Genomic DNA, 14,757 nt, shown 5'->3' on the forward strand with positions numbered 1-14,757 from the left:
AGCATTTTTAAGGGGAAGTGACTATTTTTAATATTAATATTTCCTTCAGATTTTCACTCAAAACTCAAAACATCACAGGTGCTGTTTAATCTCAGACACTAATGGTTGGGAGGAGAACTTTTAAAGGGGTAAATATATGATGGGGGCTTTTTTGGTTTTTTGATGATATTTAGTCAAACTAACAACATGCCCCCCACTTTTAAAGGGTTTTTTAACATTAAGAAGAGGAATCTTATAACATTACTTTGCCCAGCTGATAGCTATCCATATTGTATCTTCCTTTTCTTAAGATCCATAGGAGACCAAAGTCTCTACCAGGATGCAGCCATGCCCTGCCTCTCCTGCTCATTTCTTTTTTTCTAGTCTCTACGCCCAAACTCCAGGCCCTAAGAATAGCAGATGGATGGATCAGGCTTTTAATAGGTGTCTGAATCCTTCAGTCTTAGGTTTTACAGCATTTCTTAAGCTACTTAATTTCCCAGAAGGACTGCTCCATGTATGTTAACCGCTGCTGCCAAGTGTATGTGTTTGTGTGTACCCTGGGGTACACACGGGAACTTGATAAAATTGTGAACTTAAAAAATTGCCCTGACAGATTTCACTATTAATTTGTTCTATGATTAAGATACAGCCAAAAAGAAAAAGTTGGTATTAAAAAGAAGCATACAGGGGCGCCTGGGTGACTCAGTTGGTTAAGCATCTGCCTTCAGCTCAGGTCATGATCCAGGGTCCTGGGATTGAGCCCCGCGTCGGGCTCCCTGCTCAACAGGGAGCCTGCTTCTCCCTCTCCCTCTGCCTCTCCCCCTACTTGTGCTCTCTCTCTCTCTCTGTCAAATAAATAAAATCTTAAAAAAAAAAAAAAAAAAGCATACATGTAATTTTTTTGTTTATTGTAGTTCTACATGTGCCTTAAAAGTAGAGCCTTTCCTAAGAAGAATTTTAAACTGAATACCAGGGCATAGGGTGTGTGTGGGTGTGTGTTTCTGTGATAAATCCAAACATGGTCTTCTGGATCTTAGAGTTCTTTAAATTCTGAAAGCTTGGAGACTGACTAATAAGCCAGATCATAAGCCAAATCTCTTTAGTGGGGTTTGTGTTTTCTTGGGAAAGATACATATCAGAAATCTCCAGAATCATTGGAACTTAAGTAAGCTTCAACTCTCTGACCCCAAAGAAGTTTAGACCAAGTCAGCGATGGACCACCAGTAGCCCTGGCATCCCTTAAATTATAACGAAAGTAGTTGCTCGTGATACCTCTCCAGCGTTCATTTTTTTTTCCTTAACCAATTTACATTTCCTTTACTTCCATCTTCCTTTAAAAAGTCTTTATTCTTGGGGCGCCTGGGTGACTCAGTCAGTAAAGCATCTGCCTTCAGCTCAGGTCATGATTCCAGGGTCCTGGGATCAAGCCTGCTTTTCCCTCCCCTCCGCCTGCTTCTCCCCCTGCTTGTGCTCACTCTCTCTGTCAAATAAATAAATGAAATCTTAAAAAAAAAAAAAAAAAGTGTTTATTCTTCAGTAAATAAGTGAGGAGTTACTAAATGATATGATTGGATGGAGACATTGGGTTGCCCTGTGGATATATTCAGGGAGCTCTGTATTAGATATGTAGTAGCCTGAGAATGTGTCATGCTTCAAGTGTTTCTTTTAAGGTACTCTTCTGTAAATGTTTGGCCGGTTCTTCTCTGTTCTGGAACCTACAAACATAGAAGTCAGCAATACCATGCTGTTTTAGGGAATGCAGGGTGCTCATCAACTCTGTCATTTGCTTGTACTTAACCTGTCTCATTTTAATTTAGTAACATTTTTCAAATGCCAGGTCCTGTGCTAGGGGCTAAGAATTCAGGCAGAAAAGATTCAGGCCCCTCCTTCAAGGAATGGGCTCACAGATTCCTGATGGTTTGTCTCAACCCTTGACCCCTTTGTCTTTAGTCTTTTCTCTTTGATCCAGTGATTTAAAAATGACTCATGCTCATTTTTCAAGTTTGATTTTTTTTTTTTTTTTTTTTTTTTTACATTTCTTGTACCCATTAAGTTTCTCCTTTTAAAATAATTGAGCCAGCTTCTGTGTCCCTTTTTGTTACCATATCTGGATCTGCAGCCTTCTAAAGTAATTCATGTTTGGAGAATCCCCCATCCATGACCTCCCCAGTGAGCCACATTGCCCTTATTCCAGGTGCTGGTGATGAAGCAGTTACACTTTGATCAGTTTTAGGACATTAGTGCGGTGGTGTTTTTTTTTTAAAGCCCTTTGCCTTGACCACTTCAATGTTTACCCTGTTGGCCCTATGGCACAATTTACTGGTTGTCAACTTGCTCTATCCGTAACTACATAGTTACTGAGGATTTTGCATTTTAAGTTACTCATCAGTAGCCATCGTTTGACCTTTTGGACTCCTCTAGATAAATTTGTCCCTCATCTGATTTTAGTTGGTTGTTAGAGTTGCTTTATGTATGTAACACATGGTCACTAAGTAAATACTGCTTAATGATTAAAGCTATAACTTTAAGGGAATATTAAGTTGCCCTGACTAACCTTGTTTTGGAGAAATGACAATAGAATCCTACACCTTATTCTAATTTTCTCCATTTTAAAAGGAGAGTGCAGTCTTTCAAAAGGAAAGGAATTTTACTATCCTGGAATGTAGGGAGGGCACATATCTTTTCACTTATCTGTGAACGTTAACAACATTTATAGCGTACCTCCTGGGTGGAAGAAAAAAAATACCGCTTAAAGGCAATTTTTATCATGTGAATTTCAAATGACGATTTGATGACACTCCTATTTTAGTCTCCATAACACTCTCAATTCCTGTAGCTCCTGCTGGCAGCTTGTGAACTGTCAGGCTAATGCTAAATTACGGAAACATTCTGGACATTCTGAGTGCCACTTGGCAGTGCTGTGCAGAGTTGACCCCCTGTGTTTGCCTTCCAGCACCCAGTGCTTGACGAGCCGATCGCCGAAGCGGTCTGTATTATTGCAGACACGGACAAGTGGAGTGTCCAGGTAGCCACAAGTCAGAGGAAGGTGACGGACGGCATGAAACTGGGCCAGGATGTCTTGGTCTCGAGTCAGGTGTCCAGTTTGCTCCACTCCATTTTACAGCTTTACAAGCTTCACCTCCCTGCTGATTTTGTAAGTACTTGTTCTCCTATCACCAAAGAAAGATAGGTACAACACTTTTAAAATCAGAATCCCAAATGTTTTGTGTTTCGTATATTTGGACATTAGCATAAATAAAAATAGAACATGCAACATAACACCAGCAAACAGGGTAGATTTCAGTAAAAATAGCTCGTCCGTGAAACAACACACAGTGACACAGAAATCTTTTTGAATAAGGTATATGGTAAAGGAAAAAAGCTATGGGGGAAGGGATCAAGTATAAAAGGAAATTTAAAATCTTCCTTTGGAGAACTCACTAGTTCTCCTTTATCGGATCGACATCAAGCAGGCCAGTTTCTGAAGGGATTCTAGTTCCTTTTGTTCAGGAACCGTTCTCATAAAAGTGCTAAGGATAAAACAGAATATCATTTGTATAAACACAGTTTTGAAGTACTATACCCATAGAAGATGGTATCAGTTGTTCCTTTTTAAATGGGATTTTTTAAAATTGACTTTATAACGTTCTATTAAACACAAAATAGAGCCCATAAACTCCTAGGAAATGATTAACAGCTCTCCTGCAGGCATTGGAATGAATGTAGAAAACAGATACTTTTCAATGTGTGTGTGTGTGCAGAGAGACTGAGAGAAAATATATTTTGAGTGGGAAGGAGAAAGGTCTCAAAAGCGGAAGAGAGGCTCAAGGGCAGATAGCTGGGAGAAGCGTAAGTGAGCTGACCAACCTCAGGGATTTGCGCTGAGGTGAGAGAGCGCCCACCTTCTGGGCTCATTGCCCCCTGCAGTATAGCCCCAGACCAGAGTATCCGTCACCTCCCTTCTGGTCTCCACAACAGAGACAGAGCTATTTAATAACAAAGGAGGAAGCTAAATATTAATTACCTACAGTAGTGCAAATGGGGTGGTAATTTCCCCGAGGTCTTCAGACCTACAGTTGCACCACATTCCTCAGAAAATCAAGACCTCTGTGGCCTTCAAGACGGTGGTTTGCAATACGCTGTGGTTGTCATCTAAGCTGTGGCAGTGTGGCACGATAGGGAGACCCCTCAGTGCAACTGGCTTCAAGTCTAGGCTTTGCCATCGATGAGTCGTGTGACAGTGGACAGTCCTGAGCGTCTCTGAACCTCAGCTTTCTCACTTGTAAAACGAAGATAGTACCCATTCGAGAAGCATGTTGTGAGAATCCTCTGAAAATTAGGTCTGAGATACTGCTTTTTAAAAAACTGGCAAAGCACTCTGCCAGCATGAGACACTCTGACAGCCGATGTACAGCGGTGACCAGTCCGTGTTCTGTAGAGCCCGGTAGCCTAGGGTCAGATCCAACCTCTGCTCCTTCCTGTGCGACGTCTCAGAGTCTCACTTTCTGTACCTGTAAAGCTCAGGAGGTGATGGAGCTTACCTCATACGGTTATGAAAATGAAATCACATGATTCAGGTAAAGCACTTGGAATAGCGTTACATGTCATGAGTTCTCAGGAAACAGCTACTATTAGAGTGATTGCTAATAAATAGCTTCATGAAGTAATTTTACTGGCTGCAAAGACTGACAACAGCTTTTCACCAGAATCTTTATTTGGGCTTTAGACTGAAGCATACTCTTGCAGGACCTCCGTCCCAGGGGGTAATGTGAGAAGCACTTCCGGGTTATGATGACCTTACTTTTGTTCTATATTTGCAGGCAGTTTTTCTTCCTAGTAGCAAGCTGCATCATGCTGATTTAGGGGCTGAACTCTCTTTTTCTGTAGGGAAAGAAAGATACATTAGATTTTATACTTCTTTTTTACTAATAAGTATTTGCCAAACTTCCATATTTTATTCTATAATACATAACTCTTATGACATAGCTACATTTGACATCTTAGTTATCCGGGCAATAAATTGCTATAGCTAATTCTTTTTACTTCGTTTGGATAGGAGTATGTTTAGTCACTTAATACTATGAATGACTTATTTAACCTGACAAAACCGAGGTCAAAGAAAATTTCATCTGCAGTTTAAAACTCTCCTTAAAAAAAGTACTTGAATGAAACACAACTAAATGACTATTAGAGCCTTCAGTATTTTCGAAAGGAGAAAGTGGCTATTTAAAATTTCAGAAGTTAAAAATTAAAGAAATCCATCTCAGGAATAAAATCCCAGGAAGGGGAGGGCAGAACCCAAAGCAGTTCTATTTGGTAATCAAACCTTTTATAAAAAAAAAATTCTAAATGATTTGATTTCAAGTTCCATATAGACCAGTGTTCTCTTTATTTCCACATTACAACATACAGTTTTCATGGGGACTATGAAGACACCATAAATTAACCACTTAAAACAAAGGATGGCACGTAATGTGAATGTTCTTTTTAATATTTTATAACACTCTTATTAAAAACTTTGTATTTACTCCATAAGGAACTGAAAACTTAACAGGAGATCCTTTTACCACTTAACTCTGTTTACTTGGAGGAACATTTTCATGAAAATTGGTGAAATCCTCCTTGCTTTGATTATTACTCTTAGTCACTTAGCGGTTTTTTTCATCCACTCAACACAATGCATTTAAGATTTTAAGCCAGTGAAAAACTGAAAAGATTGCATCTTGAATAGACACTTTTTTCATGTCGCTGATCAGCCCAGATGGTCAAGATCAACATTTTCAAATGCATCTGTTAATCTTTTTACCTTGAAAACAACAGGCGTAATGGTCTAGAAAAAATTATGTATGATGGAATTACCCTTGCCAAAGCCATCAGGTGTCTTACTGAAGATGCTTGGATGGCTCTGCCTGCCAAATGCAAAAGCATTTGCCTCTGGTGAAAGACACAGATGGTTGCTATTCTCTAAAAAATGAAGTTGGACACAATTCCAAAGGTAGAGATGTCCTGAGAATAATTGCCTTTTCTTTATTGTTATTAAAGACCTAGTTAAAATACACTCTTGAGAGGAAAAAAAATTTTTAAAGTAACCTTGTTCCATTCACTCTACTGTTGGGGATGCATTTCGCCAAAATCATGGGAGCTATAGGAAAACAACAAAGATACTCCTTAAAAAATTATTTCTAGTAACAAAAACTCAGATTGCCATGTGGATAAGTAAATAATGGTAATTCACATTCTCAAAAATTATTTAATGATAAAAAAATTACATTGATAAAGATTTATTAATAACATGGGGAAAGGATTATTACAAAGATTTTAAAAAGTAGGAAATAATTGCACTTACCGAATGATTTCGGCTATGTTAAAAATGCTTTTTAAAAAAGACGAGCAGATATGTATGAAGATCTTAACAGTCATTAGAAAAAGTAAACTGTTGTTTTATAAAAACCTTTTCTTATACCTACCAGTGGTTTGATATGGTTTGTAATTTTTAAGTGTGTTGGGAAGGAATGAGATTATAGCTGTGTCCTTAGAAATGAATTAAGAGAATTCCAGCTCTTTAGAATACTGGCAGAGACTTGAATCCTAGCCCTCATTGTGAATGTTATTGGCTTCACAGTGCATCATGCATCTTGAAGATAGACTACAGGAGATGTACCTTAAAAGTAAGATGCTGTCCGAATATCTTCGTGGACACACACGAGTCCATGTGAAAGAATTAGGTGTCGTACTGGGGTGAGTTCTGCCACTGATTCCCCCTGTGATAGGGCTGACCCTAGCACCGCACCCACTGACCAACCCACTTAGCCTGTCTCACCCAGAACCTGCGGGCCCCAGTGCCCCACTGAAATGTTTGGGGTTCATGAGATGTGTGCCTCAGCTGGTTCCCATCTTTCGTATCTCTGATACTGGAGTTTCATACCCGCAAACAAATGCAGAACTCTAAGCTGGTGGTACTTTATGTTCGTCTCCTCCCTGGATTATTTTATGCTTGAAAGTGAAAAATTTAATCCCATTCTGCCTGCCCGTTTCTAGTCATTTCGGTGAGACGTTGAAGGCGCAACCTGTCAGACATGCAGCAGAGCTTGTGTTTACATTTCGCTCCCTGGAGGAGCCAAGAAAGGCCTTCTCCTGGACTCTCAGGGGCCGCCTGCGTGTCCACAGGGTGACCATACTTTCCCCTCTTTCATTAGAAGCCCCTTGGAAGAGGAGACATACTGGTGTTACTGACAGTGTAGATCATCTCCCAGAGGGTCGGGTCTTGGCCATACCTTCTCTCAGAGAAGAAATTCTGACTTGTGTTACTCTCTGCCTAATGTTTCAACAGAAAACGAACAAAAAAGACATTGTCTCTATGGGGAATTGACCCCTTTCCCTGTGATGATGATTCCCCTAATTCGGGACAAGAAATTATTATGTATATAATGTCAACCTTGAAATTCTCTATCAAGCCTGCTAATCAATATTATTTCAAGACTTGGGCCTTTGCATTCTTGTCAGACTTTTCATCTTTCACACCCAGGATATGACTTACTGTATTGTTTGGCTCTTGGCATTTCCTGTCATACATTTTTTTCCCCCATACTTTATTCAAAAAAGTGTTTTTCCCTTTTGAGGCATTTGCTTTGGCAGTTAACTTGCAGTGTATCTTTGTTGCCGTTATTGTTGTTCTTAGTTGTTTAGATCTCTTTACCAGCCTCAGACTTGAGTCCTGCCTCACCAGGTTTCCATTGCCAGATGTGTGCCTTACATTTCTAGGATCTTCACCTGGACCCTGACTGGCAGGTGTCCATCGACACTATTAGAAGGCTCATAAGGACTTGTTATCTTCCTCATCTCTCGGTCCTCTTGGTGCATTATTAGTGGGGGTCACATCCAGCCTCGCTCTAGCTCCTTCCCCTCCTAGTCAGAGCTAGCAGCACAAAAAGGTACTGAAGAACTTCTTATCTACCCTGAAAGGAGATCTGTAGGCAGCATTACTGGAGAAAGCATAGAAAGTTCCATGAAGTAATGCCAGCTACCTTTTTAAATTTTATTTTTGATTTTTCATTTTTGGAATTCAAGGGAAAAAAAAATAGGACATATTCCAAGGACTGAAGCAGTCCTAATTTTTTTCAGGACATTTGGCAGTGTTTAGCCAGTGACCATGCTGTATCCGCCTCTGCTGTAAAGAGAGGCAGCCAAAGTCGCGTCCATTTGATGCTATGATGTCTCTTGACTCAGTATCTATTAGTGTCACTTTGCTCCCAGAATCCTGTAGCTCAGATGCTTAGTAAGGATCTAAATTGTCTAACCAGTTGAACAAATCCCCAAGTTTTTAGAAAAAACTCCCACCTTCATCATCTTCCTAAGCCTGATTCCAGCCTAGGTGCGGAATCTCAGTACGTGTTCAAGAGTGCTGAGTGGAAGAATGAGGAGATACTGGAGAAGAAGTTAGAGTACAACCCAATGACGTGGTCGAGGAACACAGAAAAGTTTTGGGCTTAAACTGGGCAACCCCAGCTGTGGGAAGAGCAGCTTTGTGTCCCCCCTCCCCTCCACACACACACAGTCAGTACGTGTTCAGAAGCGCTGACTGGAAGAATGAGGAGATACTGGACAAGACGTTAGAGTACAACCCAATGACATGGTCAAGGAATATAGAAAAGTTCTGAGCTTAAACTGGGCAACCCCAACTGTGGGAAGAGCAGCTTTGTGTCCTCCCCCCACACACACACACACACACCCACCCACACACACACACAGCACACCTGCATCTTTCTCTGCGTCGTGGGGCGGCGGCCACTGGGAGATCATATTAAAAGAACAGGTTTAGCATCTTTCCATCTCTTACTTTGTCGTTAGTTTTAAGCAATGATCTGGCAAGTTTGGTTCCTAGCAATAATACTTTCCTGTAAAATCATGCTACTTTAATATTCTTTTCTTTTTTCACCATTCAGGATTGAATCCAACGACCTGCCTCTGTTGACTGCTATTGCCAGTACTCATTCTCCTTACGTCGCTCAGATACTCTTATAAGCTAAAGCTCAGGACAGTTCTTCCTTGGAAGAAAAAAAAAAATCAGATTCTCAACTGAAGGTGAAAGGAGTAAGCTCTCTGTGACATCAAAAGCATGAGAAGAGCAAACAGTCATTCCATCGCTTTGTTTTGTTTTGTTGCTTTCAAGCGGATGCTTCGTTGGACGACTTAGGTTTACTTGACATAATGGCATTTGTGTTTTTCGTGAATACTCTTTGGCCTTTTGTTATCCATGAATCAACAGAGAGAGTGACCTTTTTGGTAGGAGGAGACATAAACACTACACTAAACACTAAGCTGCTGGTACAGATCACCGTGCGTGTTTGGGCAGAACGACAAGGGGCTTGGGAGCGGGGGTAACTGGTGTACATACCATTACAGTAGGACAACGTTTCGGAGTTTAAGCATGAGCTCTCCAGAGTGGAGAACGTGCAATTTGCTCCTCTAAGAAGGCAGTCAGAACAAGGCATTTGGATTCCAGGGCAGAGTTTGCTTTTTACAGAAGGTGGAAGCAAGCAAGCCACATTGTGCCATCTTCCGCTCCGGTGGCTGTAGGCATTACTGCCTGACAGAAATCAGAAAGGAGGATCGACCGTTGGGCGGAGGGTGCTGTAGGGAGCCACCGTTTCCACATCTTCTTGGAGTTTACCTTGTTGCCGATGCAGCCACAGGCAGGTTAGAGACGGACTGTTGGTGCAATAAACCCAGGAATCAGTGTAGCATCTTAATCTCATCAAGATTTAGTTCAGAGCAGCAGAGTATACAGTCTGGTACCATGTTTTATCCTCATACTTAGAGCTTTCAGCAGCCTTTTTAAGAGAGGCCACTTACCAAAGTTATTTCTGTAAGCTCACAAGAGTGTTTCTGTTGCTGAATTCTTCCAGCCGAAGCTTCCTGTAATAGTTAATACAAATGACTCTTTGTACTTTCAAAGGCACAGCTGGCCTTGCGGGAAAGGAGTTAGTTTGTACACTGACCAACAATCCATAAGTGATCTCACTTTTTACATTATCATCTCTGTGCCTTCTAATCCCTAAGTCCTTTGCAAAACACCTCTCCAGAAATTAACTTACCCATTATAAAACCTGCCAAAATGAGGGATTATTAGCATAGTTCACTTTTTCAGAAACCTTAATTTTTTGTTAAATGTAAAAGAAACTTCACTTAGTTTACTGGCCGTGAACTCTGGCCATATCAGACCACGTACTGATGTCCAGGGTAAAGGAAAAGACTTTTCAGAATTAGATTGTGAAAAGACAGGCGCTAATCTTGCAAATCACAACATTGTTAGCACCTTGTAGATCTCGAGTACAGTTGATTATAACCAGGCTCTGATTTCCTTTCACTGCCGTGTGAATTAATTCCGGTCCTTGTCATGAACCCATTTGTACCTAAGATTATGAAGTAACTTCCCTTTTAGGGGTTAGAATGACTTCAGATTTTTTATTTGATAAAATCCTGATTGTAAACCACCAAGTTTATTCTTTTACAAATGCAAGTTAATTGTTTGTTTGAAAGGGTATAGTCGCAGTACTAATGGAGAAAAATAGGTGTAATAATTCTTTAGGAATAGGTCAGAACTGCTGCCTTCCCTTCTCTCTTTTTATGATGTGAAATGTAGGTGGGTGCATTAAGGCTCTTAAGATCTTTAATTTTTATCTTATGTCTTTCTTTCACAAGATTGAAGTTTTCCATCCTTCTTATGTTTATCTTATTTCCTCTAACATCTGAGTTTGGCGGTTTAAGTCTCTAGTTCCGTGACATCACTGCTTGCTGTTAGTTACACAGAGAATGAACCTCACCTGTGGCTCAGCTCACTCATTTGTTTCTCGTTAATGTGTGAATAAATTATAATAGCTGATATTACATCATTCCTATCTGTACCAGTTGAGAGCATTCCCCTCATCTCTCTTTCCCCTTTCCTTGTTTACACGTTTTGAGCACTTTCCCTTATTCACCGCTTTCCAGGGATTCATAGAAAATAACTAGATACAAAACCAGTTTCATTCAAAATGTGTATACATAGCGGCATGTTGAAAATTAGACCCGTGTGGGGGGAAATTGAGCTTTAAATGGCTGATTCTAAACTCCATACATCAGAATTTAGCCCAGTCCTCTCAAAGCCTGAGAAAATTTAATTTGCCTCAATCTACTGTTCTAAAACTCTCTCTCGGAAAATGTCTGTTGGAAAACTACAGGTGGGTCACGTGTGGGGGTTGTCCCAGTGACACTCAGGATTCCAGTCAGAACCTAATCCTCACATCTATTGCCTACAAAAACAGAGCAAGAATGTTGCTGCTTTTTTGTAATCCTCCTTTAAATAACACTCAAGTTTTGTTTGTCTTAAATTCAACCTCTTCCCAAAAGTGGAAAAGAAAAAAAAAAAAAAATCTCATGGAATTGCGTTGAGATACACCCACTCACACCACCCGGTGGCTTCATTCTGTCGTAGCCCAAGAGGCAAGAAAGGAATCCCGCCCTCTCCCAATGCCCACCTCAAGAAAAAAATTAAAATTAAAAAAAAAAAAAAAGAAAGAAAACTACCTCAGTTGACAGGATTCCACCTTTAGGGTTTCTTCAACTTTTAAGTCTTACCTGTTGAGTGTAACTTTTGTAGCATCTTGCTTTTTTAAGCAAGCTAGTGAGGCATGACAGAGCAGAAGTGTGTAAATGTTACTGTGATGGACCTCTTTCTAGCATGTTGCGGTTTTATTTTTAATAGATTGACGAGTGATATGAATGTAAAGATAATTGTGTACGTTTAAACATGACAATGAAAATTTAAAATGTAGCTTCCATACTTGTGCATAATTCCAAAGTATTTTATTTTTATCAGTGTTAAATAGCTTTTTGTACAGGCTTCAATCCATTTTTCTGAGGTGTGCTGTTTTTTAATAAAAGTAACTATAATCTTTTCACATCCCATGGAACTGCCGTTTACACATCGCAACTTTTTAAACTTACCATATTTTTCAAAAGTAACTTTTTTGGAGGGAGGAAAGTCCCCACTTGCTAAGTGATACTAAACCATTGTTTAGGCTCTTATAATTAGGTCCTGAGATTTTATAAAAAATTTAGTCTGTAGCTTTTTAGGTTCTTCACTAGAGTTGGTTGTACATAAAAATAAAGAATATAAAGTGACGCTAAAATTCTCTTAAATGTCTGGATTTTCCCACTAATACGTACTTTTGAAAGTATTTTGTTCATGCATACTTTCACCATTAAATTGAAAAAATCTTCAGCTTCTCTTGGTAAATGTGAACCATTTGTTTTTTATTGTGCTGTGGGGGAGGGGATATTTTAATATAATATTTACCTAAATCAAGCAGCCCCCTCTGAGTGTTAATTTTTAAATGTCAAAATTTTGGTGACCATATATCTTGGGAGCAAGATATGCTTAAATTTAAGTGTTGTTTAAAAAGAAAAAATTCTGGGATTTGTTATTATTGAAGCTCCAGTAAGACAAATTGATAGGACTTTATATTTTTGATCAGGTAAATAGGTATCAATGTCAGTGTATAGAAATTTTTTCTTAAAACTTGTTCATGTATTATTTTGATCCATTTTTCTGTGGCATTTGGTGCAATAAACCTTTTGAATTTATCTTGAACATTTCCCTGGTACTGCATGTGATTTGTTAATTTAATCTTAGCTCTTAAAAACTTAGAGGTCTCATTTCCATTAATTCATGCCGAAAGAGTGGTTATATATGTCAGTGATTTTCAGCAGGGAGGTTTTGGAAATGTAGGGACATTTTTGGTTAGCTTAATGGTGGGTGAGAGTTACTGGCACATAGAGGATGGGGGCTGAGGATGGTAAGAGAAATGTCTTGTAATGTATGGGACACCCCACAGAATGAGGAATTGTCCCCCCTCCTGCATGACTTTTAAATGTTCTGCTGGACATTCATGTGGGTGAAAAAGCTGCTCATAATTATCTAAGCTAAGAATTTAATTCTGCTTTACATAAAAGCCCAATGTGTTTTTCACATGATTTTAATATATGCTGAATTTTCCAGGAATGCTACCCGTTGCATAAATTGAGGGAAGATTTTACGTTGTAAGATTCAGGGTTTTTACAAGAATTAACATAAATTTGGAAAACAACATTAACAACAGCTACTACACTAATGAATTTGAGTCCTTCATTTGTAATTACAGCATTCATGGAGACTACATATAGATGCAAGCCTCTGCCTGCTTCATTATATTTTCTAATCTAGTGTTTCAGTGTCTCCCTATTAAAATATATTGTAATATGTTACTTTTTTAAATAGTACATCTAGGGCATTATATTGGTTTGTTATAAATTATGTGTGTAATTATGAATTTTATTTTAGGAAAGGAAGGGGCATTATATAATATTTGCTATGTAAAGGATGAAATCATCCATATATATATATATAGTCTCAGGGGAAAAAAATGCTTTTAAGTAGAACTTTTTTAACATACATAATGCCATACTGAAATATGTTACCTAAAAGACTATAGGGAGAGGGGCATCTGGGTGGTTCAGTCTGTTGAGCGTCTGCCTTCGGCTTGGGTCGTGATCCCAGAGTCCTGGGATCGAGCCCCTCGTCGGGCTCCTTCCTTGGTGGGGAGCCTCCTTTTCCCTCTGCCTGCCACTCTCCCTGCTTGTGGTCTCTCTCTCTTTGACAAATAAGTAAATAAAATCTTTAAAAAAAAAAAAAATAGAGACTATAGGGAGAAGTAAACTTAGGTATTTCAAACTCCTTTTTGGATTACATGAAAATTTCAAAGGCGTTTTCCATATTCCCTCAAGCACTTTAAAATCATGCCATTGATAAAGAACTTAAACACACACACACCACATTGCTTTTTGGTTCCCTGGTGTGGGGACAGTTTTGTCAGATGCTTTATGTGTGTTTAATCCTCACACCTGAATGAGATAGGTACTGTGATAATTAATTTACGTGTCAGCTTGGTTAGGCCATGGTACCAAGATATTCGGATCAAACACGAATGTGGAAGTTGCTGTGAAGATATTTTTTAGATGTGATTAATATTTGTTTATCTTTTAAGCTTGATTGATAGTATCACCTCATTTAATCCTTATCCATTCACTCAGCCATTCAACAAATATTTAGGTGCTAGGCACTGCTGGAAGGGCACAGGACAATGGTGGAAAAAGCAGTCCAAGTGGGATCTTTCTGGTAGCTGAGGGGGCGGGTGGGGAGGGGGGGTGCAGGATTACAGACAAAGCACCTATAACATCCGGGCCTGTGCCAGCTACCGGAGGAACTCAGAACCAGGTTGGAAGACAGGGGCCCCTCCGGTGGGGGTGGAAAGGGAGGTTGCTCAAAACAGGCCTCATGTTAGGTTTTTTTTTTTTTCCCTTAAGATTTCATTTGTTTATTTGACAGAGAAAACGAGAGAGCACAAGCAGGGGGAGGGAGAGCGAGAAGAAGCAGGCTCACCGGGGAGCAGGGAGCCCGATGCAGATGTGGGGCTCGATCCCAGGACCCTGAGGTCATGACCTGAGCCAAAGGCAGACGCTTAACCGACTGAGCCACCCAGGTGCCACCCCCCGCCCATGTTAGGTTTTATTAGGACCTGGTTTTCAGCGAGGAGATGAAGGTTCAGACAAGTGACAAAAACGCTGCTTCTCCAGAGTGTTTGCTCCCGGAGGGCTGACTCCTGCTGGGCAGTGATTGCCACAGAGGGCTGCAGAGCTAACCTGTCAGGAAAGTAAGTTCTTTAGGGTCCCCCTAAACTCCATGCTTCCCCCCAAAAA

The 14,757-nt window shown here is 39.9% G+C and overlaps 1 protein-coding gene across 4 annotated transcripts in view; it reads left to right on the forward strand.

Annotated features, from left to right (window-relative positions):
• Nucleotides 1–12,613, forward strand: part of FNIP2 (folliculin interacting protein 2) — a 138,690-nt gene extending 126,077 nt beyond the window's left edge. For all 4 annotated transcript variants that reach the window (XM_064585218.1, XM_064585219.1, XM_064585217.1 and 1 more), the window contains 3 exons: nt 2,936–3,136; nt 6,605–6,720; nt 8,925–12,613. In XM_064585218.1, the coding sequence (XP_064441288.1) occupies nt 2,936–3,136; nt 6,605–6,720; nt 8,925–9,003 (396 nt within the window). In that variant the 3' untranslated portion in view covers nt 9,004–12,613. The remainder of the gene's footprint in view (nt 1–2,935; nt 3,137–6,604; nt 6,721–8,924) is intronic.
• The last annotated feature ends 2,144 nt before the right edge of the window (nt 12,614–14,757 follow it).

Source organism: Mirounga angustirostris, unplaced genomic scaffold (genome assembly GCF_029215605.1).
Source record: "Mirounga angustirostris isolate CCGP_5_RB_7025 unplaced genomic scaffold, mMirAng1.0.hap1 SCAF_2, whole genome shotgun sequence".
NCBI lineage: Eukaryota > Metazoa > Chordata > Mammalia > Carnivora > Phocidae > Mirounga > Mirounga angustirostris.